This window comes from Euprymna scolopes, chromosome 45 (assembly GCF_053919585.1).
Source record: "Euprymna scolopes isolate OS-2025 chromosome 45, ASM5391958v1, whole genome shotgun sequence".
NCBI lineage: Eukaryota > Metazoa > Mollusca > Cephalopoda > Sepiida > Sepiolidae > Euprymna > Euprymna scolopes.
Window position 1 is genome coordinate 64,822,364 of NC_136526.1, and position 25,718 is coordinate 64,848,081.

The following is a 25,718-nucleotide window of genomic DNA, read 5'->3' on the forward strand; positions in this document are numbered from 1 at the left end:
TCCTGCTACCTGCTTCCTTGATTGTACTGATATGCAAAAGTTTAAATGTAACGTAAACCAGCATCTTGTTAATCTTTCCTATGCATCGTCCAAATTAGATGCCTCTTACGTTTATGCAATATGCCTTCTTAGGGGTGAACGTGAGCCGTCCCCTTAAATAATCAATTTCCACCACAAACGATCACTAAGCTGTTGTCTCACCGACCACCTTACACTCATTAACTTTATCCTCGAGTTGCTTTCGGGCCTTGATAAGTGGTGACTCTCTTGTAAAAAAAAGTGCTGAACCACCTTTATTCATGGCAAAAATAACAATACCCATATCTCTATTTAAAATGCACTTTAATTCTAGCATGGTCCGTATTCTGCATGAATATCAATAGACTAATAAAAGGTTGATATGCCGTAATAAAAAAAAAAACAATTTTGAAAAAAAAAAAAGGCTGACTCAGTGCTACAACTTTTTAAATTAATCAGGGCAAAAATAAAAGAAGACTGAACGGCGCTTCTACAGAATTGAGACGAGATTTTGACGTCGATAAATGGAGTTTTCAGATAAAAAAAAAAAACAATAGATTCTACTGATTTTTTTTTTTTTTTTTTTTTTGTCAATTCTAATAAATTACAATGTTAGCTTCCAAATTATGCAGTCGAAATTACCCGAATATTACTGGATTATTTAAAAAATCAAACAACTTTAATCGTGTTAGCCGGTGAAAAATTGCCGCCATCTTGTTTAAATCGAAACGGAAAATTACCTCCCTTTTGAACTCTCCTGTGTCTTACGATCGTTTTCATCCAATTCTATTTTTTTTTTTTTTCTTTAATAAATAATTTTCTACCTTATCGATTTTCGTAATTTTTCGATATAACCATCTTAGAAATACGGGGGATACGTAGATACCATCGTTTTCATGTGAAATTCAGTATTACGATTTCCAAAATTTCGCCCCAATAGTGTAAAAACGCCATTTGAGCTGTTCTTATTAAAGGTAAAAATGAATTTTGCCCTTATGTCTATGGCGGAATCACCATAGTCACGTGGTACGCACGCGCGTGTAAAAAACTGCAATCTGATTGGTTGATTTTAAATTCCCTCGATTTTTAAAACTTCCATCAACACTTTTTTTATTTTCAGATCGTCGTTAGTCATTATCAATTCTGTCCATTTTTTTTTAAAACGTAAAGATTAATTTTATTATAGATTTTAATTACTTGTTTTGGGGTTTCCGTTTTCTTTATGGAGTCTATCGGCTTTTGAAAAAAAAGAAACCTCAAGTAAAGAAAAAACCCGCTTTGTTTGTAAATAATTCTACCGTCAACCGACTTTTTTTTTTTTTTTTTTTTTAAAGAAAGAAACAACGGAATTCCATTTCAACGTAAGTAAAAAAACTTTTAATTTATTTAACTTTCAAAGTTTATTTTCTTTTTAATTATTTAGTTATATCATTTAAATTTATTAGCTATCAAAGTTAACTTATTAAATTTGACAAGTTAAGCAGTTTTTGTGGGGTGGATTTACCAGAAAAGCCAACAAACGAAAAATGAAGTGGCCAAAAATTAAAAAAAACATAAATAAATGTTACCAAAGGCAAGATAAGTTACTCTTTTACCTACCTGGACTTTTTTTTAAAGAGTTTTTACCCACTTTTAATCGATTCGAAAATCCTGCAGTGTTTATCCGTATGTGTGAAAAAGACAAATGGCGGCGACCTGATTCTTAAATTCGTTAATCTTGAAGAAAATGAGTTAAAATTAAGAAAAAAAAAAAAAAATTGATGTTAATGCAGCGTCAGCGAGTGATATCCGCGCTATTTTTAAAATCGTATTCCCACGTTTAATTAAAGTTTTATGTGTTTTTTTAATTCAATTGTTAGGTTAAAGTACAGAATAGGTACAAAACACCCTCCCCATGTTAAGAATGGCTTTTTAAATAATAGCGTTATTTCAACACGGATCAATAAGTGCATGATGAGTACCAAAAAAATATACACAAATAGAAATCCAGCTTACATGTCACGTTAACGAACACATTTTGGTCGCGTACCCATTGAACTTGCTTGTTTTTCGAGTCGATTTTAGTGAAAACTCTAAAATCCTATCCAGTTAGGTAGAAGAGTAACGTATCTTGCCTTTGGTAGAATTTATTTATATTTGATTACTTGGGTTTGTATTACTGTACACATAGATTCGAAAAAGTAATTAAAAAAAAACATAACAAATGTTATCAAAAGCAAGATAAGTTACCTTTCTGCCAAACTGGATACATTTTTTGTGTTTTTATTCAATGTAACATGTTTATTCAGCTCGAAAAACATACATTGTTTACCAATGTATTGGAAAATTCAAAATGGCGCCCGACTCTCTCTTTAACATGGTAAGTTTGGGAAAAGGTGTTATAAATAATAAACTAGACAAAATACTATTAAAAAAACACCGAATATATGTCAACTTATGTCACGGTAACATATATTGAGCGAATTTCTAACAGTATTTTTTATTTATTTATTTTTTTTTTGTCTAATACGTTTAAACGGCCTTTATAAATTGAAAGGAGACCTTTAAAAAACAACAATTTACTATTTTAGAGTTGGGGATCACTTTTCCATGTAAATTTATCGTATAATGAGCACCCACTTTTTGGCCACCTACCGTTCAACGAGATATGTCACCCTAGCATTTTTAAAAGTTACTTTTCTATGTATACGCATACGTTTTTAGTGGGGTTTTTTTTTTTTTATTATTTAATGTAAAATGTCTATTCGGTTAGAAAAACAATGTTGAATCCTGCCGGAGAAGAAAAGTTTCTGGAAACCCACCCAATAAATGTTACAGTAATGCTTATTGGGTGGGTTTCTAACACCATTTTGTTTTATTTCTTATTTTGAAGTGAATATTGAGTCTTCAAAGACATCGCGGCCATTTTTTTTTCTTGTTTTCTGGCAGCGTTCAACATTACTTGTTTTTCGAACCAAATAAACATTTTACATTAAATAAAAACACTAAAAAATTATCGTTAGGTAGAAAAGTAACTTATCTTGCCTTTGATAACATTTCTGGTACTTACAGTTTAATCAAGACATTAAAAAATGAAAAGGTACTGGTCGCGATTTGAGTTCCCTGCCGAACACCATAAAAAAAAACACTGACTTCTCCCTACGCATGAGCAAAGGACATGTTTTAGTTGCCATAGTAACTAAACGATCATGAATTTTTATCGACTTTTTTTTTATAAGTTTTACTGTTTATGAATATTGAAATAAATGAAATTACTACACATTTATTAATTATAATTTTATCGACTTTTTTTAATGGCATTTTCTATATAGCGCGAATCATACTAGCACCAATTTTTTTTTTTATTAATAAATGTTTAATTTTTAAAAAGTCGATAAAATTATAATTAATAAATGTGTAGTAATTTCATTTATTTCAATATTCATAAACAGTAAAACGACAACGTCGTCATTTAAAAAGAAAATGCTATTTAAAAAAAGTCGATACTGTTTATGAATATTGAAATAAATGAAATTACTACACATTTATTAATTATAATTTTATCGACTTATTCATAAACAGTAAAACTTATAAAAAAAAAGTCGATAAAAATTCATGATCGTTTAGTTACTATGGCAACTAAAACATGTCCTTTGCTCATGCGTAGGGAGAAGTCAGTGTTTTTTTTATGGTGTTCGGCAGGGAACTCAAATCGCGACCAGTACCAATGAAAATATCGAAAAAAGGTTATATTGTACGTATTCGTTATGGAACGAAGTTCTCCGAAAAAAAAAAATTCACTTAATTTCATCAAGTAGTTTTTTGTTTACAGCGAAAAAAAAAAAATTGTTGATACCGAGCAGAAGGTTCGATTTTTAGGAAAAACTAGTTAATAAAGATGGGGAGGGGTGTCGGCGCTTTAACTGGAGTTATCTCCCGGTGGCGTGTTCAAAAAATTTTATAATGGCGCGCTCTCATAAAACGTGTTTTTCTGCTGTAAAATAAAAACTACTCAATCAAATTAAATGAAATTTTTTTTCGGAGATCTGATCTTCACTGAAGATCTCCGAAAAATAAATAACCCACTTTTAAGAGAAATTACGAGATTTTTATATTGTATTCGCAGTTTCGTGTTAGGGGTGTCAAAAATTCCTACAAAAATTCTGATACTGCTAGATCTTCAGTCCAAAACGGATACGTACAATATAACCTTTTTTTATATTTTCATTTTTTAATGTCTTGATTAAACTGTACAAGTATCACATTTATTTTATTTTTTTTTTACGCCTTTTTCATGCCTCTGTGGATTGTAAAACAAACCCGATTGCAAATGCATGGGGACATAATTATCTCCCTTTGCGGTAGACTTTTTTTACGACAGCGTACTTTTCCCTATAAAGAAATCAAATTGTTTTTATTTTATGTTTTTGCTAATACATTTTAACGGCTTTTAAAGATAATATGAAAAACCTTTGGCGGAGGTTAACAATCCTGACACTTTTCAAAAATCGCTATGGACGACACTGAAAGTAATGAACTCTCCCTCTGACACGTGACTGGAATCTATTGACATGTTTTTCACCATTCTTTTAGTCTTAACCAATTGGTACTAGTGCAGTTTCGCCAACGCGAGAAATACGAACTTAAAAAAAATATTTTTCATTAAATTATTACGTGAAACAATGGTTCGTACACTCGTGGCAAAACTACACAAATACCAAAACGTGTTTTTGTTCTAATTTGTTTGTCTTATTTAAGAAAGGACCAACGTTTCTTTTTATTAACGTAAGTAGATAAATAAAATAAAAATGTTTTGGTTTTTCTGTTCGTACCACGTAACAATTCGTTGTTCATTCAGTCATTCATTCACGTATGTAAAGTTAAAACAAATACACATACGATGGGCGTGCAATAAGTAATGCCCCTGATCCACTTCCCATAGCAGTAGAGCAATGAAACTTGGCACAGTTATTAGTCTTTCTCTACATAGGAACCACCCAGAGTTATGCATTTCTCCCATCGTTTGATGCAGCTCTGGAGACCGTTTTTGTAGAACACCCCTAGGTTGGTCCTCCAACCACGACGTGACTTCAGAAATCAAGGCTGCATCATTTGGGAAACGCTTTCCTTTCAAAAACAACTTCATGGCTGGGAAGAGGTGAAAGTCAGAGGGTGCAAGGTTCAGGAGAGTAGGGAGGATTTCATAACCACACGCCCGTGCTTCTGATCTGGCGACATACGAGTTGTGGACCGGAGTGTTGTCCTGCAGGAGGAGGGTACCTTTGCTGATCTTGCCCCGCCTCTTGATTTTGATAGCTTCCCTTAATTTCCTCAAAAGTGAAGCATAATAGGCTCCTGTAATTGTGGTACCCTTTGCCAGGAAATCTGTCATCACTACTCCATCCTGGTCCCAGAAGACTGTGAGCATGACCTTGCCAGCGGAGGGCTGCACCCTTGCCTTCTTTATAGGCAGTGAGTCCAAGGGCTTCCACTGCATTGACTGGGTTTTGGTCTCTATCATAGTTATGGACCCAGGTTTCATCCTGTGTAATCAGTCTTTTGAAAAACTTTGACTCATCCTTGAGCACTCGACGCGTTCTCACTTCTAAAATGGTGTGAGCAACCTGGGAATCCATCTGGCAGACACCTTATACATATGCAAATGGTCATGAATGATAGTTTCCACAGACCCTGTACTAATTTTGACATCTTGGGCTATTTGGCGAATAGTAATGCACCGATCTTCCAAAATGGTAGCCTCAATTTGACGGACAAATGCCTCATCAATGGCAGAAGGCGGTGGGGTCAACCAGGTCTGGGAGCTGTTTCCACAGACTTCCGACCATGTTTGAATTCACGATGCCAGCATTTTACAAGGTCATATGATGGGGCATTATCACCATAAGTTTCTTTCATTTCATCAAGTCTCCTGTGGTGTGCGTCCTTTCAAATACAAAACCCGGATCACTGCTCGACATTCAACAGGCTCCATTTCACACCTGACTCAGTTCAAACACCTGTAAAACAAATCAAAATTGGTTCAGAGCTGTAATTTGCCACATTACCCGTAGAGATATAAATCATTGCACATGCCAAATTTCAGCTAGATCAGACAACTGGAAGTGTGTCAGGGGCATTACTTATTGCACGCCCCTCGTATGCTCCCTAACTTTGTCACGTGTCAGAGAGCATTAATTACTTGCAGTGTCATGCGTAGGTCGTCCGCCATGTTTTTTTGGGGTTTTTTTTTAGCGATGTTTGAAAAGTGGTAGGATTGTTAACCTTTGCCCAAATTTTTTTAAATTCCCAGTTTAGAATGGGAGGATCACTTTCCCATATAAACTTAACGTAAAATGAGCACCCACTTCTTTGCCACGTAGCTGTCAACGAGATATGTAATCGTTAGTCAAGTTTTGTGACGTGGGGGAAGGAGGGGTATCAGTTCCAAACATTTTAAAAACACATAAAAAAAATGGACAAACTAAAAATGGTCTTATTTGTTTAGTTATTTTTAACTTCGTATATCCATTTCTTTTTTCAAGATAATCGCAATACAAATCAATAAATATGAACTTACCGGGATGGTGGAAGTCTTAATATTTCGAGAATTTCATCTCCTTTTCATAAAAGTGACTAAAGAACGTCTTAAAAAAAAAAAAAAACATTGGAATATATATATATATATATATATATATATATATATATATATATAAGGTTTGTATTACTGTACACACAGATTCGAAAAAGTTGTCAAAAAAACAAATAAATGTTATCAAAGGCAAGATAAGTTACTTTTCTACCAAACTGGATATATTTTTTGTTTATATTTAATTAGGCGCCGCCAAAAATGGCCGAAAAATGAAGTTGTTGTTGTTTTTTAAAACGAAATTACATTTATTAAAATCCATTATTTCTGAGTAACTTTTTTTTTTTTTTCCAGAAAGATAAAACCCTGAATTTTATCATATAGAAAGCAGAATAATGTAAAACTTTGAAGTGTTAAATGTTCCCCAAAGTTAACAATTGGCGTTTTTTGTTTTGCACAAAAAACGTATATAAATAAAAAAAATAAAAAAAAGGTTTTTGAAAGAATTAATTTTTTATTTCTTGTCTAAGATTTAGGGTGATTTTCTATGAGAATATGCAAAACTATAAGTACCTGGATTTCAAATAATTTCACTTATTCATATAGGCAACCAGTTACTTCGAGTAGATTTGATTACTCTGTTTACAAACTTTACATTTGTTCTTGATAAAAAGCAAACTACGGAAGACCAAAAAGCCAAAAAAAAACTTATTTTTCAGTGACGAAAACTTCAATGTATTATTAACCCTGAGCATTTGTCTGAGTTTGGTTTTTAATGTGTATGTGTGTAGGGGTCAGGCTCTCCAAAATGGGGAGGGGGGCAATTTAAAGCAGAATAAAAAAATTATTTCGGCGCGTTTGGTCCACCGTAGTCGAAAGGCACTAACGTTTCCAAACTTGATCGAAAAAATGATATTTTTAACACAAAGGGCACAATATTTATCAAATTTTTTTTTTTTGTATCGATTCTTCAAAGCATGCCCTGTTTAATAATGGTCATGCATTATTCAGCTCGCTAAAAAGAAATTGTTAATTTATTTATCAAAGATTTTAAAATGGCTTTTTTCGTATAAATATTAAAAAAACTTTTCTTTTTTTTTTTTTTTTTTAACTTAATTATTTTACTTAACATATTCACCGAATTTCACACTTCAAAACTCAAAAGCGGGATAATTAAACACAATCGAAGTTCTGATATTCAGACATCAAAATAAGGTATGCAAACAAGTTTTTTTTTTTTTTTTTTTTTTAAATCTATAATCCCGTCCCTTACAACAACACCATATGTTTTGTTCAGTTTCAGATGATTATTTTAAGCATATTTGGAACCCCCTCAAAACAAGGGGGTGTTTTGTAAGCAAAAAAAAAAAATATAAATATTGTTTATGAAAAATAAGTACACTGTTATAAAGTTCATACTTCTCTTAATAATCGCTGAAAATTTCGTATTGATTGGATAATTAGTAGATTTTTAAAAAGATGGCCCGTCAAAAAGTACTTGCCCCCCCCCCCCCCAGTTTTGGCGGTGCCTATATTTAATGTAACATGTTTATTCAGCTCGAGAAACATAGTGTTTACGATGTATTGGAAAATTTAAAATGGCGCCAGACTCTTTCACACGGTAAGTTTGAGAAAACGAAATATAAATAAACAACTATACTAAATACTGTTAGAAACTCGTTCAATACATGTTACCGTGACATAGGTGGACATATATTCGGTGGGTTTCTAACAGTATTTTGTATATTTTTTTTAGTTTTAACTCCTTTTCTCAAACTTACCATGTGAAAGAGTCGGGCGCCATTTTAAATTTTCCAATACATCGGTAAACACTGTTTTTCAAGCTGAATAAACATGTTACATTAAATATAAACACGAAAAATATATCCGGTTTGGTCGAAACGTAACTTACCTTGCCTTTGATAACATTTGTTATATTTTTGTTTTTTTGGCAATTTTTTCGAATCTGTGTGTACAGTAATACAAACCCTATATATTATACTCTTCATATAATTTTATTTTTATTTTATTTCTTATACTTCTCCGTATAATTTTTTTTTTTTTTTTTTTTTTTTTTTTTTTTTTTTTTTAAGACAAATAATAGTCACATCTTTCATTCCACCCCAGCGACGGCCATCGGATCTGATAAATCCCAAAATTGTAATACATTTTATTTTTACTCGGTTCGATAGTCCTTATTTTTCTTGAGGCAGAACCAAGAAAAATGGAAAAACAAATTTACAACAAATTACTTTTACCAACCATAAGAAAAATTAATCAACTTGTATAGCTTTACAGTTTTGACATTTGATTTTGTATTATTACCTCAAAGGTTTGTTAAAAACAAAAAAACAAAACAAACATTCATTATGAAACCATATTTAACTTAATATGAAGGTTTGGTGTACAGGATGTTGCCATAGAAAAGACATAATTCCATTTCAAAGCCGTTTCTTTTTTTTTTTTTTTTTTTTTTGTTGTTGTTGTTGCAGACCCTCTGCTAGTTGGCTAGTTGTGTACAAATTCCAAGAGCGATAGGAGCTTTCTATCATGTCTGAATGACACCATGTTTAACAAGCGAAATCGGAGATGAGCCACTGTACAACTCGTGCTCTCTAACGATCCAAGTTATAACAAGACCGTTGCCAGCACTCTCAAAATGCGATACTGGATTGCCATGAAGAACAGGCATGTGCCCAGGGTGATGAAAACAAAGTTTCCGATCACGGTTTTGGTCTTTGGTGTGGTTTCAAGTGACAGCCACATCATACCACCTCACATCTTTGAAATCTGCTTAAAAGTCAATGCTGAAGAGTGTGGTGACCCCTAGTGCAATCAGGTGACCACTGGCAGACCCTGGGTGTGGCAGTAGGACTTGGTGCCGGCACACAAGTCCAAAGAGATTAGACTTGTCTAATCAAAGTTGTCTGCACCATCTTTTCTCCCGAAATCAAATTCTCAGGCGATTCCTCTTTACATCTCGTCAGTCTCTTCGTGTTGGGACTGTCGTCGTAATTTAAAATCTTTCTAGGACGTCAATCTCTATAGACTTGCCTCTCTTATTTTCCATTCCCACAATTGTTTTTTGACCATATGACCTTTCTAAACAGCTTCGTCCAACATTAAATCAGAATGCAAAAATTTACCTTTTTTTTTTCTTTTTTTTTTTTTTTTTTTTTTTTTTTTGTCTGACTTATTTGGATTTGCGCCTTAGAATTCACCCTCGTCTGTTGGTCCGTTCGTTTCCAAAATTCTCAATAACTACTCGTTACATTTTTCTGAAATTTTGCATGAAGGGAATAAATGCAACAGTCTCAGATTTTTGATGAAAATTCTGGTTGCGTCACAAAATGATCAAAAATAGCACTTTTCGAGACTTGCATTCTTTTCCGATCATTTGATTTTGCTGAAAATTAGTCAAAACCAACATCACGTGGATATACAACTGGAAACATAATATTTGACCCTGGCAAAATTCTGGGGCTCTAGGGTGTTTTTAGAGGTGAAAAACATCTTTTGGAGCTAATTTTTATTTTCCTCCTAAAACTCAAGGCATCAGTTAGGGGACCATATAGTTTTTTTTTTCTTTTTTTTTTTAACTATCCATAAAGTCTACAATAGTTTTAAGACAATCAGAATTAAAAAAAATAAATAATATTGAACATTTGGGAGTATCAGAATTAGAAAAATTCAGCATAATTTTAAATTCCAAAAACAATTTTTTTTTTCATTCTCAAGTTTGTAATTTCAAATTTTTTTTTATTGTAACTGCCATTAAAAAAGTTGAACTTTTATTTCAGTTGAAGTCAACGTCTTACGATTGTGCATGCTGGTGCGACACCGTTGTGAACAATTCCGTTTTAGTATTTGTGAAATTTACTATTGTTGCTTTCGGGGCAACTTTGAATAGACGATGTCCTTGAAAACTGCACTTTAAATTGTCCATATTCTTTTTCAACCTCATACCCATGAGAAGGTATGAACCCCTCCCCCCTCCTTACCTATCTTTCTGCGTTGTTCAACAGAAAATCTGTTTTGAATCTGAATTCAGATTGTTTGAAAATGACCCAATTTGATGACAACTTTGACCAGCTGCGGCAAATGTTCGTCTACCTCCTGCTATATTGTTTTCATGACTCGGCTTGTGTCTTTGGTCCCTCTCCTCCTGCAAAACATTCGCAACAAACACTTGTTGTTTGGTTACAACTGCCAATAATTTCTCTGGCCTTTGGGTTGTAAATAATTTAAGTAGAAAGTGGAACTTTGATTTACTTCTAGCAGCCGCGTACCTCTCGCTTCCCTTATTTTGTCCTTTAGTCCTCACATTCCAGGAGTGTTTCTGAAAAAGGAGGATGAATTGAAGTTTTCTGGATCGGTCTGTTCCATGTAACACTTATAGTTGGCAAGTATTTTCTTTTTTTCTTTAAGCTCCTTGCATTAAGTAGCTTCATGCCTTGTCTGGAACAATTTCCATAAAAAAAACGTCTTCCTAAGGTCCCAGTGCTCTCTCTACTTTTCTAGTAGTGGTCTGGTTAGTGTTCTCTCTCCTGTCTTTCCGTCTTTGGTTCTTCACAACTATTTGATCTATCGCCCGTCAGTGCAAACACATTTTTTGGTGCATATTTAAGATTAATTATTTGTAAACTTTTTTTGCTAAATACTAGACAACCTGTAACCAGTTTATACGTGAACGTCAATAGATGTTTAAAAGTACATCGATTACATGAAATATCTTTGCATACTTCTTGATTTTTAATGCCTTGCCTTTTATAGAAGTTATGTTTTTTATACTACAGCAACTTTACCTCTGTTTAAACAGTTTTAATTTTAAACAATTTGATTTAATTACCAAAAAGTATTTATTATAATAAAAGTCAACTTTTGCAAACCCCTTATTTAAAAAAAACGAACCGACGTTATTTAAAATGTAGTTTAAGGTGGAGATTGATAATTTGGATTATTTGGACTAAAATCCTTGTTTTGAGTGTTCTTCGCACAATATTTTGGTCGATGTAACCTCCGGCCTTCTTCAGGTGTCTTTGTCCAACTCGGGAATTTCAGGTGGGACCTTTTATTTCACAGATAACATGCTTTTGTTCTGTCAGCCATGACTAGGTAGAACTAAGTAATTTGGGATTGTAATCTTGAGAGTTGCTTGCACTGAGAATTGAACCTTCTATAACATGATCAGCCAGTCACTGGCGTGTGATTGGCTTCACATCTTACATTAATTGTCTTAGAAGTGGTCTCGTGAAGATGGCCAGTCATTTGGGTCTATGTAACAAGAAAATCATACTTGAGATGTTGGATGTGGGTGCGGCTCCTTTATTTTTTCGATGACCTCTTCACCCTGGTGACATTCTGGTTGGAATTTTCTTTCTTTGTCCTCCGGACCACTTCGTTGTTTGATGGAAGCATTCATAGCAGACTCAATAAAGCACACAACACAACACAATCATAATATTTATGAGAAATCTTAACTATTTTATTTCTATACATAAATATATTACAATGTTTTACAATGTTTTACAAAATGGATTGAAAGCAATTAATACTTAAACTTTAAAAATTATTAGACTGAGCTACGTAGATAGTCCTAACTAGTGTTGATGGGAAGGGGGTGCCCCCTCTCGTTCATGGAGAGACAGAAATATGCATGCTTACCCCATGCCATCCGGCCTAAAAAAGGGATCGATCTAGAAAGGGAATTCTGGGATTGCATTTGCAAATCACCACCCGGAGTGTGTTAGCAACCGTGGGACTAAGATATACTGGCACACTTCAACCTTCAGTAGTGTAACTTATAGCTGAATGTTACAAAGTATTTTATCCACTGTGACAAAGATCCTTATACGGACTTGTACCATAATAGATAAACAGTATTGGTAATTGTATTGAAATCGTGTCATCATTAACCTACAGTATTTCAACCGTTTCGTGGCTGTTATAAAAAAATCATTTTCTAATTTCTAATTTTAATTAAAAAAACAAAATGAAATGCAAGTCTTTCTACCCCCCCCATCACAGATCCCTCGATGTAAGAAAGCCTTCTATTATAATAGTTTCTTCCCCACCCCATCACAGATCCCTCGATGTAAGAAAGCCTTCTATTCTAATAGTTTCTTCCCCACCCCATCACAGATCCCTCGATGTAAGAAAGCCTTCTATTCTAATAGTTTCTTCCCCACCCCATCACAGATCCCTCGATGTAAGAAAGCCTTCTATTATAATAGTTTCTTCCCCACCCCATCACAGATCCCTCGATGTAAGAAAGCCTTCTATTCTAATAGTTTCTTCCCCAGAATTGCAGGACTTTGGAATTCCCTTCCGGGTTCCTGCCTCCCCAACTCTATTGACATACAGAAGTTCAAGTGTAATGTAAACAGACATCTTGCTGCTCAACTCCCTACGTAGTATCCCAACAATTTGTGTCCCTAAGAGTAGTGCCCTACATCAAAGTGGCACTGTTTGGGGTGAAAATAAAATAAAATAAAAAAAATAATTTTCAGTTTACTTGGGAATTCAAATAAGTTTCTGAACATTTTTCATATGGGCACTTTTATTGATAGTACACACATGAAATTCTATTCCCCTTCAAAGTAATCTCCTTCATGAAATTCTTTATTTGGCCAATCAATTCTGGTGTTCTGACTTCCTTACTCCTCCCACACCTCATTATCCCTCACGTACTCCCTGCTTTCCTTGAATCTCTTATGCCACTCAAAAACTGATGCTCAATTCATACAAACTGATCCAAAAGCAGTCTGAAGCATTCCATACGTTTCTGTGGCATTTTTTTCCAAGTTTAGAACAGAATTTTATTGCATATCATTCTTCTAAGGTGTCCTCACGTCCAAATTGCATTTTTGAAGCTCACCAGATGTGACAATCAGGCTTTAGTAGGGTGCATTCCAATTCCTGCTGTAGCTGTTCACTTGAAATCATAAAAATTGGTTAATTATCTCATAGTATGTATAGCAATAACATCCTGAATTTTTAGAGTCTGCGACAATTTTAAAATGTCTGTACAAAAACAGTCTGGAAACTTATTGAAGGCACCTTGTACCATTGTGTACATTGGTTTGTTTGTGTGCTATTGAATTTAGTATTTGTGGAATTGGCCATTGTGTACATTGGTTTGTTTGTGTGCTATTGAATTTAGTATTTGTGGAATTGGCCATTGTCTTCAGAATTTAGACGTAAAAGTACATTTATTACATGAAATGTGTTGAAATATTTCTTGATTTTAGACGCCTTTATTACGAGAATTTTTTGTTTAGCATTCAGCAACCTTACCCATAACTGCCACAGGTCAGTCCTTGGGTCTTTATTCTTGCTATTCATAAACGAGCTCCCTGATAAAATTCTCCAAGATCGGTATATTTGTTGATGACCCTACGCTCTATAACAGACTCTAGGTGAAAACGAACGAAAACATATCGAAGGAAATGATTAAAACTCTAGAGGAAGATCTCCAATTTAGTGGAATGAGTTCAAAACTGGTAACGTTCAATTCTGCCAAGACGAAGCTTATTTCCTTTAATAATTGCAAGAAGCCTTTATTAACCATGGCGCCTATGGCTTCCTTCAAGCTCCTAGGCTTAACATTCACAGACAACATGAATTGGAACAAAGACATTGAGGTAATTGCCAAGGCTGCTGTAAAGAAGGTGGGCTCCCTTTACCGTGCTAGAAGTTTACTCACACCTAAGAGCATCCTGTATCTCTACAAAGCCACTATTGCTCTCGTTACATCTGAGTTGGTGCATCTGCCACTCGTCTGTCAGTCATAAATAGGGTTTTAAAAAAGTCGCCAACCTAATGGGTCAAGCGCCAACCTCTGTCTCATCACCAAAATGTGGCATCCCTGTGCCTGTTTTACAAATATTTTAATAAAATGTGCTCTGATCAACTGAAAGCATTAGTTTCTCCCCTCGCCATACACCCCCCCAACAAACCAGACAAGCAGCAAAATCACACCCCTTCATTGTTAAGATCCCTAGATGCCGTAAAGCCTTTTACTCTAATAACTTCTTCCCTCGAACTGTTACACTTTGGAATTCCTTCCCAGGTTCGTACCTCCTTAACTGTACTAAGATGCAGTTCAAATGCAATGCTTATGCCTGACGAATTCTCACAAGAATGAAACACAGAATATTCTGTGTAGCTTAATTGCCATATTTTCATAACTTTCTACCTAGCTCTACCTATGTATTGAGCACTGTTAAAGTAAATACTGAAAATTTACGCATAAAATTATATCTTTGTATATTAAATCATGTGATTTAAATGAAGTGGTCATATATATATATATATATATATATATATATATATACACACACACTATAATAATTAAATACCTACAGACACTAGTGTTTCATCCTTTCGGGAATCTTCAGTGCAGGGTGTCACGATTAACACCAGTCGGCAGATTTGAACTCGGCAACACGAGCCATCTCTTGCTCGATTAGCAAAGACCGCATCCATTCAGTTACCATTAACCGCGTGAAATAATGTTTAAACATTTTAATTTTAAAATGTGTGTACACACACACATTTTAATTTTTGGAGTGACTTCTATGTATTTAGTACAATATAATAATCAATAGTGAATTGGTTCTATAATACGAAATCTGCAAACATTAAAATATCGTGTAAGCATATACAACTGGACAAGGCAAGGTTGTCTTCTAGTATTTTACAAAAATTCTTTAATAGAAAAAAATAAGATTCTAATCCATAATTACTAGCATTACAAGTTGATTTTTTTATTTTTAGATAATTGTCAACTCGCATGAAAAGATGTAAAAGATGCTTAAAACCGTTTGAATTATGCAAATACCATCAGTAGTTCAAAAGTTATGAGAATTTTAAGTGCCAAAATTTAGGCTTTTCTGTGGACATTTTTCTTGAGAATTACGGACGTCAACATTTAAAAAAAAATCGGTAATTTCGCCACCATTTATTTATTTGTCAAGCTATTCTCATGAAACTTGGTACTCTTATGTAAAATTGTGTGCTCTTTCTGGTTATGCAGTCAAATTTGATGTACCTCTTTACCATAAGCCATGAATTATAAATTCAGGTGTACAAATTTCAACTTTTTTAAACTGGCGCATGGTATCATACAGTGGGTGTCTATTCATAAAGTATTATAGTGGTATTTAAATATAGCTTTGAGAGCAGGCATTTTCCTGCCTCCTCACCAAAGGAGAGCTTAATCTTGGGTGTAGCCATTGAATGCCTAAAGAGCATTCATGGCCGGTATTTACTACTCCCCTCAAAGAAAAAAAAAATTGAGTAGATATGAATTAATCTCAGAAATAAATCAAATTTTTCATATAGATTTTGAATTTCTGTAAAAGATGGAAATCCCCATAGTCGACCAGAACTTATGCATTTTGGGACCAGTTCAATTTTTAATGTTGTAAATCCTCTCTATCTGGCCCAAAATATACCCCTATTTTCTGAGATGCAACTATAAATCGTACTCTACGTGAATCCTTGTGTAACTTTCACAGTACTAGGATACCAGGAATCCTGATAAGCAACAACTCTATATTCACCAGTTGATGGTAATTTTTGTCATTTCTATTCTGTTGTTTTACTGAAAATTCAATTATGTAAACAAAGAAATAAAACGGTAATTTTTTACCTTGTTTCCACCTTAACATTTAAAATGACTACTTTTTTAGGTTTTAGAGTATGCTGAAAACGAATATCGCATTTAAATTTTCTGCAAATAAGTAGCTTTCCGGATATTAAGCAATGTCATTTCTTATGTTAACGCTGGTGGCCATCTTGGTATGTGCAAGCGAACAAACCTAACCCCGAGAAACTATGCACACACACACATACACACAGACACCAAGATGGCCACCAGCAATAACCTAAGAAATGACATTGCTTAATATCCGGAAAGCTACTTATTTGCGGAAAATTTAAATGCGATATTCGCTTTCAGCATACCCGAAAACCTTAAAAAAATAGTCATCTTAAAGAAAAATGTTAAGGTGGAAACAAGGTAAAAATTTACAAAATGCATCACAATGTAATTTTTTATCCAACCGCCTAATTATTTAGATATCTTCAGTTAAAAAAAACTGGTTTGTTTTACAGATTCGAAAAAATGGGTTTGACAATGAGTTAAAAATAAATTTAAGTTTCACAATATATTTTAATTGTTAGGTGAAAGTACAGAATAGTTAACAAAACACCCTTCCTTTCCCATGTTAAGAATGGGTTTCTAAATATTTCAGCATGGTAGCATAAGTGCGCAAGTACCTTTTTATTTGTTATATATATTATACACATACATACATACATACATACATACATACACACTAGCATTTCAGCCCGGCGTTGCCCAGGTGTTTGGAGGTGTATGTTGAACAAAAATAGGGTCAATTTTTTTAATTTGACTCCTATTATGACTCCTTAAAATTTATTGTTTTGGGCTCAAATCAAGTTAAGTTAGATCCATGTCCAAGGAACCTATATCTAAAATTTCAAGTGTTTAAACCCAAAATTGTCGGAGTTTGGTAGAGTTCTCAAAGGTAAAATCGTTGAACTTTGACCCCTTAACAGCAAAATTTCTGGCCAAAAACCGATCACGTCAATTTTCCCAAATCGCAGTACCCTGTATATCAAATTTTGAGTCTGTAGACTTAAAATTGAGTTATTGCGTAGGGAAATGTACACACACACGTTTTCACACACACACACACACACACACACATATATATTTTTTTTTCTTTAACACTTTTAGTACAAGTGTACTACAAGCGTTAAAAACAACAAAATAGTATTGTTTGGAAATCAAATTTGAAAAAGTTAATTTTTTTTAAATTGACAAACCCGGAATAAAAAATGAAACTTTTTTTTTCTTTCATTTTGAAAGCAGAGAAAACAGTTTTCTATTAAGAGAATACAAACTCGTTAATACGCTGACAGCGATGGTTAGCGCATAGCTAACCATCGTTGTCATTGTTTCCCCTTAAGCGATTTTAATTTCTATAAAAGATAACATTTTAAAGAAATTTCCGCACAATTAATAATTATCAAATATTTACATATTATACATGAAAATAATTCTGAAACTATTATCTATATGAAAACGGATGATATTTACCGATTTATCTTATCAATTTTGAAATATTCTTCAACTTTGCTCGGTCGTAACTTTGCTTACTGTGGTCGTAAAAATAAAAATCAAAGTCCAGTAGAGATAGACTTTGTTTATATAGCCTGTAAAATTTCAGCCATATTCAATCAAATTTAACCCAGCATATTTGTACCCAAACGTAATGTATAAAATGTAAACATTGAAAAAAATGTTTTTATTTTGCTGTCATTTTTTTTAACTTGGAGCATAAAAACATTGAACGCATAACAGAAATATTAACATCATTGGAATGCCTATTTCATTCTCTTTTTATCAATATAATTCTTTTAAAAATTGACCCACAAATAAAAAAGATATGACTTGTTGAAACACATTAGGTATGTAATATTGCCGATGTCCACAAAAATATAGCATACGCTTGTAATGCTAATAATACCCTGAGATACAACATTAAAAATTAGTAACAAAATACAGTAGCGTATATAATACACATGTAATCAAAGGGCATAAATAACACACCGTAAGGCTGGGCAAATACCGTGATAGGGGCCGGAAAGACATTGTATTCCACACTGTAAAAAAAAAAAATGTATCCTAGGGCCACTGTATCGCAGGGTTTTACTGTATTTAAAATATAATCCTTTTTTGTTTCTATTTTTATATCAAAAATTTTTTTATTTTGTTTTTTGTTTCTGCTCCATCTCAGTCGCACAAAGATGTTCAGGACGACGCAGGAGTTTGTACCTGAAGATGAAACGGCGGATCAGTCGACCATGTTTGGGGGTCTTCGTAAAAAATTGGCTCACGAATTTGCAGCTGAGAATGCGGGATTTCCTGACAAATTTGAACGGCTGAAAGTCTACCTCAGAGTCCGGCCTTTCACATCAGAAGAATTAGCGGGGAATAAACAGGTAAGTTTAATTTTTTTTGGAATCATTTTGGAGATTAAATTTTCTTTTATACTTTTTTTTTTATTTGGATTATTATCCTCATCTTTTAGTTGTTTTCAAGATGTTTCTGGCCCTGTCGGTGGGGCAGTCGCGTATTCTAATGCCATTGGGGGCATTAGAATACGCGACTGCCCCCCTGCAGAGGGTAAAAGTCCCTCAATGGGGGTCCTGGATATGACCTTAAACTATATCCAGTGGTGAAGCCCCAGCTTGTGGGCTTTGGGGAGTGTGGAGCCACCCATTAATTACCATTGCTCCCAGGTCCACTCTGACCCGGAGTGGTAGTACCTGTTAGGGTCCCAACTATGGGTTAAATAGAAACCGACGTGAAAACAAATATATTTAATATAGTCTTTACAGAAATGGCGTTGTTTTTAAATCTCCCACGAAAGCAAATTAGACATGAGTTCGTTTTTAATGTCTAAGCCATTTTGAGTTTCAGATGGTTCACTGTTACACACAACTCCTGGGAGGTGACTTGTTTGTAGTAGACAGTTCCACAGAACAAAATATTCTTACCGTGTCGAAACCCGGGAAAAGAACATGTGAAATTGCTCCAGAAAAGGTTTAATATTTATGAAGCAATTCTGGTTTCTGATTGGTTGGTAGCAGAACGTGAATTAATTTGATTCGTCAGTTCTTAGCAGCATCGTTTATAAATAGAATCGTCCGACTGTGTGGGATCATACCCCATTATAGCTCCAAAATATTGCAACATCCTCCCTATTTTTTATAATGGGGAAGTCCCTTGTGTTTGTTCTCAAAAATAAATATATATTTTTATATTCACTTAGACATAACAAAAATTAGAAATCATTTGGATCTTAGAATTTTAGCATTTAAAGACGCCATTTTTAATTGTGTTCAAATGTCAAAAAGGAAAATTACAAAGATTTTTTTTTTTTTTTTTTTAAGCAAAAGTATTAGTTACGCATTAGTAGGTTAAAGTGTTAATACAAATAAAATGGATACAGTTTAACGTCTTGTCCAGGACTTTTTTTTTTTTTTTGTTGATATATAGAAATCTATATACTCTGAGCATTACCCCTAGGGTTTTCCGCTGATATTCATGCAAAAAAGTAAGAGCCTTCTCATAAGTGGAACTTCGCTGGTCTGTATTTTTAATATATAGAAATCTATATACATACAGGGCAGTGAAAGAAAAAAAAAATTATTCAGTCAAATTCACCAACAAGTTTTGAGAAAAAACGTAGCTTTATCCTTGTCACCGGTTTCGTAAATACATCAGCGATATTTTGTTCTGATATGTAATTCAAAATAATGGATTCCTTTTTTATCTCATTTTTTATGAAATGGTATTTTATATCTATATGCTTAGATCTTTGGTTGATTATCGTGTTCTGTGCTAAGACTATACTGGCTTGATTATCACAATTAATTACTATGAGGCTTGTAATCAATTCTGGCTCTAAAATAGTCTTCAGGATATTTTTAAGGTAGAGTGCTTCCTGGGTCGTGTGTGTGAGCGCGATAAATTTTGCTTCACACGTAGAGAGAGATACAATCTGTTGCTTTTTAGATTTCCATGAAATAATAGCCCCATTTTCTGAGAGTCTGAAACAATATCCAGATACACTCTTGCGATCTTCGTCGTTTGCCCAGTCTGAATCCGAAAAACCTAATTTTAGGGGATTTCTTGATTTTCTAAATACTAACTTCTGTTCTTTAGTTCCTTTTAAATAACGTAGGACTTGTTTAGCTCTGTTTAAATCCTTCATTGTCGGTCGTGATAATTTTTGTGACAGTTTTGTTACTGTATAGCATATGTCGGGCCTGGTTGCAGTCATTAAATATATACGACTACCTATAATTTCGCGATATTGTGTGTCATTTATTTCAGATTCTGTATGTATATTTTTATTAATATCATTTTCGACCGGTGTAGAGCGTTTCTTGCACTTTCCCATTCCAAATTTTAATAGGTTTTGTCGATGTATCTCGATTGAGTCATCATAACACGTCCTTTGCTTTGAGTAAATTCTATCCCCAGAAACCAGGATATTTTGCCAAGATCGGTCATTTTGAATCTTTTACTTAATTTGTTAACATCAGTTAACATTATGTCACAATTTGATGCGATTAAAATATTGACCCACAAAACCAAAATCAGTAGTTTATCGTCTTTATGTTGGGTATATAAACAGGGGTCTACAGCGCATTGTCTAAACTGTTGTTTAATAATATAATCATGAAATACTGTGTTCCAACACTGAGCACTCTGCTTTAGACCATATAATGACTTGTTAAGTCGCCACACGCTATTTTTATTTTTCATTATGAATCCCTCTGGAGGGGTAATATAAATTTCACAGTCTATTGGGGCATTCAAATAAGCATTTTTTACATCCATTTGATGGATGTTTAGGTCATATTGCGATGCGACTTGCAGTAAAATTCTGATTGTCGTTAGGTTTGTGGTCGGTGAAAACGTAGAAAAGTATTCTTTACAGTAAATCTGAGAGCACCCCTTAGCAACAAATCTTGCTTTGTACTGTTCTACGCCTGATGCTGTAGTCTTTTTTGTAAAGACCCATCTTGTAGAAATAACATGTTCATCTTTTGGGAGAGGCACTATCGTATAGGTATCATTTTCGGTTAAGGCATCTATTTCTTTTTTTCATGGCAATTTTCCATTCATCACAATGTTCTGAATTAATTGCTTCGTTGAAGCTTTTTGGCGCATTTTCCATTGAATAGCAATAGTCGATTTGATAATCTTTTATATTGTCGACCACAAAAAAATCGGGTCGTCTTCTATTTCTTTTGGGATATCTTTCGACTTTATCATCATCATCATCATCATCATCATCATGGACACTCGTCTCCGTCATTTTTATTGTTTTCGTTTGTTCTAATTATTTGAGGTAATATAATTTCATCCTCTTCATATAACGGGTTTTCGTCTATAAAATTAAACGTGTCTGTGAATTTTACACACCAGATTCTTTTTATTTTATTTTTTTCGGGAAAAAATATTAAATTGGCTGGACTGTTTTTATCGTATCCAAGAAATATACCTCTGTCGGCTTTAATATTCAATTTACTCTTTTTCTCTATATATGCGAAGCAAGTTGAACCAAATATATGCATTCTGCTTAAATTTGGTTTTTTACCGCAGAAAGATTCATATGGAGTTTTAGATAGTGTTTTGTTAAAGCACCTGTTGCGTATATAAGCTGCCGCCATAAGTGCATACGTCCAGAGGTTTTTAGGGAGTTTTGATTCAATGAGTAGGCATCTTGCCATTTCAAAAAGTGTCCGCCACTCACGTTCAGCAGTCCCGTTTTGGTGTGGCAATCTAGGAGCTGATATTTCATGCCTGATATGATGGTTAATTAGTAAAAGTTCAAAGTCTTTATTGGTGAATTCCGTACCAGTGTCAGAGCGAATACACTTGATTTCACCGTAGGGGGCCATGTCGGTTAGATATTTCTTAGTTGCTAGCAGGGTATCAGATTTGTTTTTTAAAAAGTAAACCATTATTAAACCTAAATGGTCATCTACAAAATTCAACACATATCTATAATGTTCTCTGGCCATTGGTTCTACGGGACCGTTCAAGTCACAATGCACCATTGATAGGATTTTTTTGGTCTTTTTGTCTGGTATCTTGTTTTGATAGTTTGTCATTTTCCCTTGCGTACAGACGTCGCAGTTGAATGTTTTTGATGTTTGTATTCGCATTCCATCAACTACAGTCGGCAACTTTTGATATCAGGAATATTGCAGTGTCCAAGAATTTTATGCCATGTCTGTAGATCATGGCAGGCGGTTTTTGATGGGACTACGCTATTTAAATAATATAGTCTTCCATTTTCTTTAATGTCGAATACAGTTCCATTCGGGTATACCAGTTTTGATTTATTGGGGCTAAAGTTTATATTTGTACCTTGTTTTATGGCAGCTTGTACAGAAAATATATTTTGTTTAAATTTTGGTATTAGAAGAGCATTTTCTAGAATACAGAAACACAGTTCACCTTTATTGTTTTTAGCGAGATTTTCGCATTGCCTCTTTTCAAAACGATATCATTGACTCGACTCCCGTCAGCTAGTTCTACAAAATGATTTTGTGGCTTAAAGTTGGGGTCAAAATTGATAAAATCAGATTCCTTTGTAATCACATGTGCCGTGGCCCCACAATCGACAAGAAAATTGTTTGTTGTAGCATCAAATGTACACGAAAATAAAAATGTATGTTCGCTAACAGAGCTCTCTACATTTTTAATGCAGTCGCCATTTTGAGTCCTGTATCTACATTGGAAACTCTTGTGATTAGGTCGTCCACAATTATAGCAAATAATTTTTGTACTTTTCTTAGGAAAAAACTTGCTTTTGGCAAAGTTGCGTTTTTTATTCCTGTCATGGGTATAATTCGATTTTGGTGTTTTTATGTGTGTATTTTTAAATTTCATGATACTTGTGGATTTGTTTTTTTTTTGTCATTTTTTCAGTTTCTTCGTAACTTCTGAGTGTTACTTTGAATTGGCTAAAAGTCATGGGTTTTTCTTTCTGGGTTATCACGGTGGTAAATGGCTTGAAATCACTTGGTAATCCCTTAAGGACCATGGAAATTAACACTGTCACTTATAACTTCACCAGACATTTTTAAAGAATTTGCAGTTGTCTCGGTTCTTATAATATAATCAGTAATAGTTTCGGCTTCCATTCGTTTTAGAGAGGTCAGTTCAGTGTATAAAGAAATAATTTTGGGTTTTCCTTTCGATAAATAATGCTCTCTCAATATGTTTAATGCTTTGCAGCCGTCGTCCAGGGCTTCTCTCATTACCAGTGATAGACTTCGGTCATCTAAACACTGTATTAATTCCACAAAGACAGTTGCGTTCTTTCCAATGAAGTCTGGGGCGTTTCTGTTTTCAGGTTGTGTTTGTAGTACTTTGTGTAGCTTTTGGATTCGTAGATATCCCAGAAATTTAACTTGCCACAATTCGAATTTTGATTTGGATCCATCGAAATAAAGACGCATGCTGGGCCCATAACCTCTAGAAGTGTAAGCCATTTTGACTTTCAGAACAGTTTCAGATGGTTCGCTGTTACACACAAGTCCTGGGAGGTGATTTGTTTGTCGTAGACAGTTCCACAGAACAAAATATTCTTACCGTGTCGAAACCCGGGAAAAGAACATGTGAAATTGCTCCAGAAAAGGTTTAATATTTATGAAGCAATTCTGGTTTCTGATTGGTTGGTAGCAGAACGTGAATTAATTTGATTCATCAGTTCTTAGCAGCATCGTTTATAAATAGAATCGTCCGACTGTGTGGGATCATACCCCCATTATAGAACCAAAATATTGCAACAACCAGCTCCTCCATAAATGGGGCACTCTGGCAGTATTTAAATAAATAGTAATTGTTCCGGTATGAAGGGTTTTCCCTACATAAACCCGACGGACCAATTACAGAACAGATATTACCCGGCCCGAAGGCCAGGCGGTTGCGTTCAAATAGTTTTGCTTTGTTCGTCTTTTTCGTATAAACAAATATCGGAGACAAAGGTACAGTGGGAATTTTGTTTAACTTGATCAAAAAAAGATAGACGATGTCCATTTGCAAATGCGAGATATTACGATCTGGGAAGTATACAAAAACTTCTTGTGGAATCTGCCGCGAGAATCCCAATGCAAAAAGCTTTCGTGGATATTTTGCCTAGACTAGCGGGGTTGCCCGCTAGGACACCGGCATATTCTTTTCATTGTTTTGACTCTAGTGTGTATCCGTTGATATCTTTTTATATAGTGATATGATTTTCGGTTGATTGACTGTGTCGGATATATACTCCAGAGTCAAAACCATGAGGAGAATATTCTGTTGTCATAACCCTAATGATGACGTATGGAAATGAGGATTGAGGACATGCATTGCATGGGGAGAAATGATATGAAAATGATACAACAGATGTGTTATGAGTGTTTAAGATATTTTATTCTGAACTAACCTGGGTGCCCAGTGTTGCCCGACTGTTTGTAAGTGTGTTGAACAAAAAAAAAAAAAAAATTGTAGTAGGCAGGCAGGCTCGAACCTGTACCTTGAAGGGGGGAAAAGAAAGTGAAAAAAAAAGTGACTCGTTAGCTATTGCGCCCATCGCCAAACCGAAAGTGACGTAGGTTTAAATTAAGGCTAGACAATCGAAAAGAGGCGACGACTTTAAAGATTATTGGTGAAAAAAAGCGACCCCTTCCTGTAGAAAAGTGTTTAGTTGAGGGTGACAGTTCATGTTTTTGGCCAATTTTTTGATATTTGGCATCCGAAGGGTCGAGCTTCAAAATGATACCGATCTTGTAAAAATCCGTCGCCTCTGTCGAAAGCTTTTGTGAGACATACAAACATACATACATACATACATTTAAACAGACGGGTGAGATTTATATTATAGACTAGCAGGAGTGCCTTGCGTTGCTCAGGTGAAAGAAAAAAAAAATGTAGTGGAAAGGATGTAGGCTCGAACTCGAAGTCTTGAGGTGAATAGCTTGATGACTTACCACGGGCAGAGAAGTGAGGAACTGTTTAATTAAATTAAACGTTCAAAAAACAGGTTCAAAAAACGATTGACAACGTGTGGTTTTCTGGGTCAAACATCACGCCATAGTAGTAGAGAAAATGAAATCACAGCAAATTTTGTAACATAATAAAAAATACAGATGACCTCGTTTTGTAAATCGGACATATTATAATCTAGACTGTACATAAAAAGTTCTAAGAAACAGTGACCCCCCCCCCCCAAAAAAAAAGCCTTTGGTGGACATACGAAAAAATGCACACACATTTTCGCTTTTATTTATAAATATAAAAGCGAAAATGTATGTTTGTATGTGTGTTCGCTTTTTCTGTATGTCTACAAAAGGTTTTTTTCAGAGAAGCGGTCGGTTGCTTCACAACTTTTTATATCACATATAAATCGTAATATCTCACAGTTAACAACGAAGCTCGCCTGTCTATTTAATTTGCTCGATTTCGTGAAGATAAATATTCAACATTTGTCGCTGGCCGCATATGGGTTAGTCTTTTTCCTATAACATCTTG

At 34.4% G+C, this 25,718-nt stretch overlaps 1 protein-coding gene across 1 annotated transcript in view; it reads left to right on the plus strand.

Moving 5' to 3' along the window:
• Positions 1-1,099: 1,099 nt before the first annotated feature.
• Positions 1,100-25,718, plus strand: part of LOC145269849 (uncharacterized) — a 169,739-nt gene continuing 145,120 nt past the window's right edge. Inside the window, exons 1-2 of the mRNA XM_080125576.1 lie at positions 1,100-1,379; positions 18,415-18,619. Of these exons, the coding sequence (XP_079981702.1) occupies positions 18,425-18,619 (195 nt within the window). The 5' untranslated portion in view covers positions 1,100-1,379; positions 18,415-18,424. The remainder of the gene's footprint in view (positions 1,380-18,414; positions 18,620-25,718) is intronic.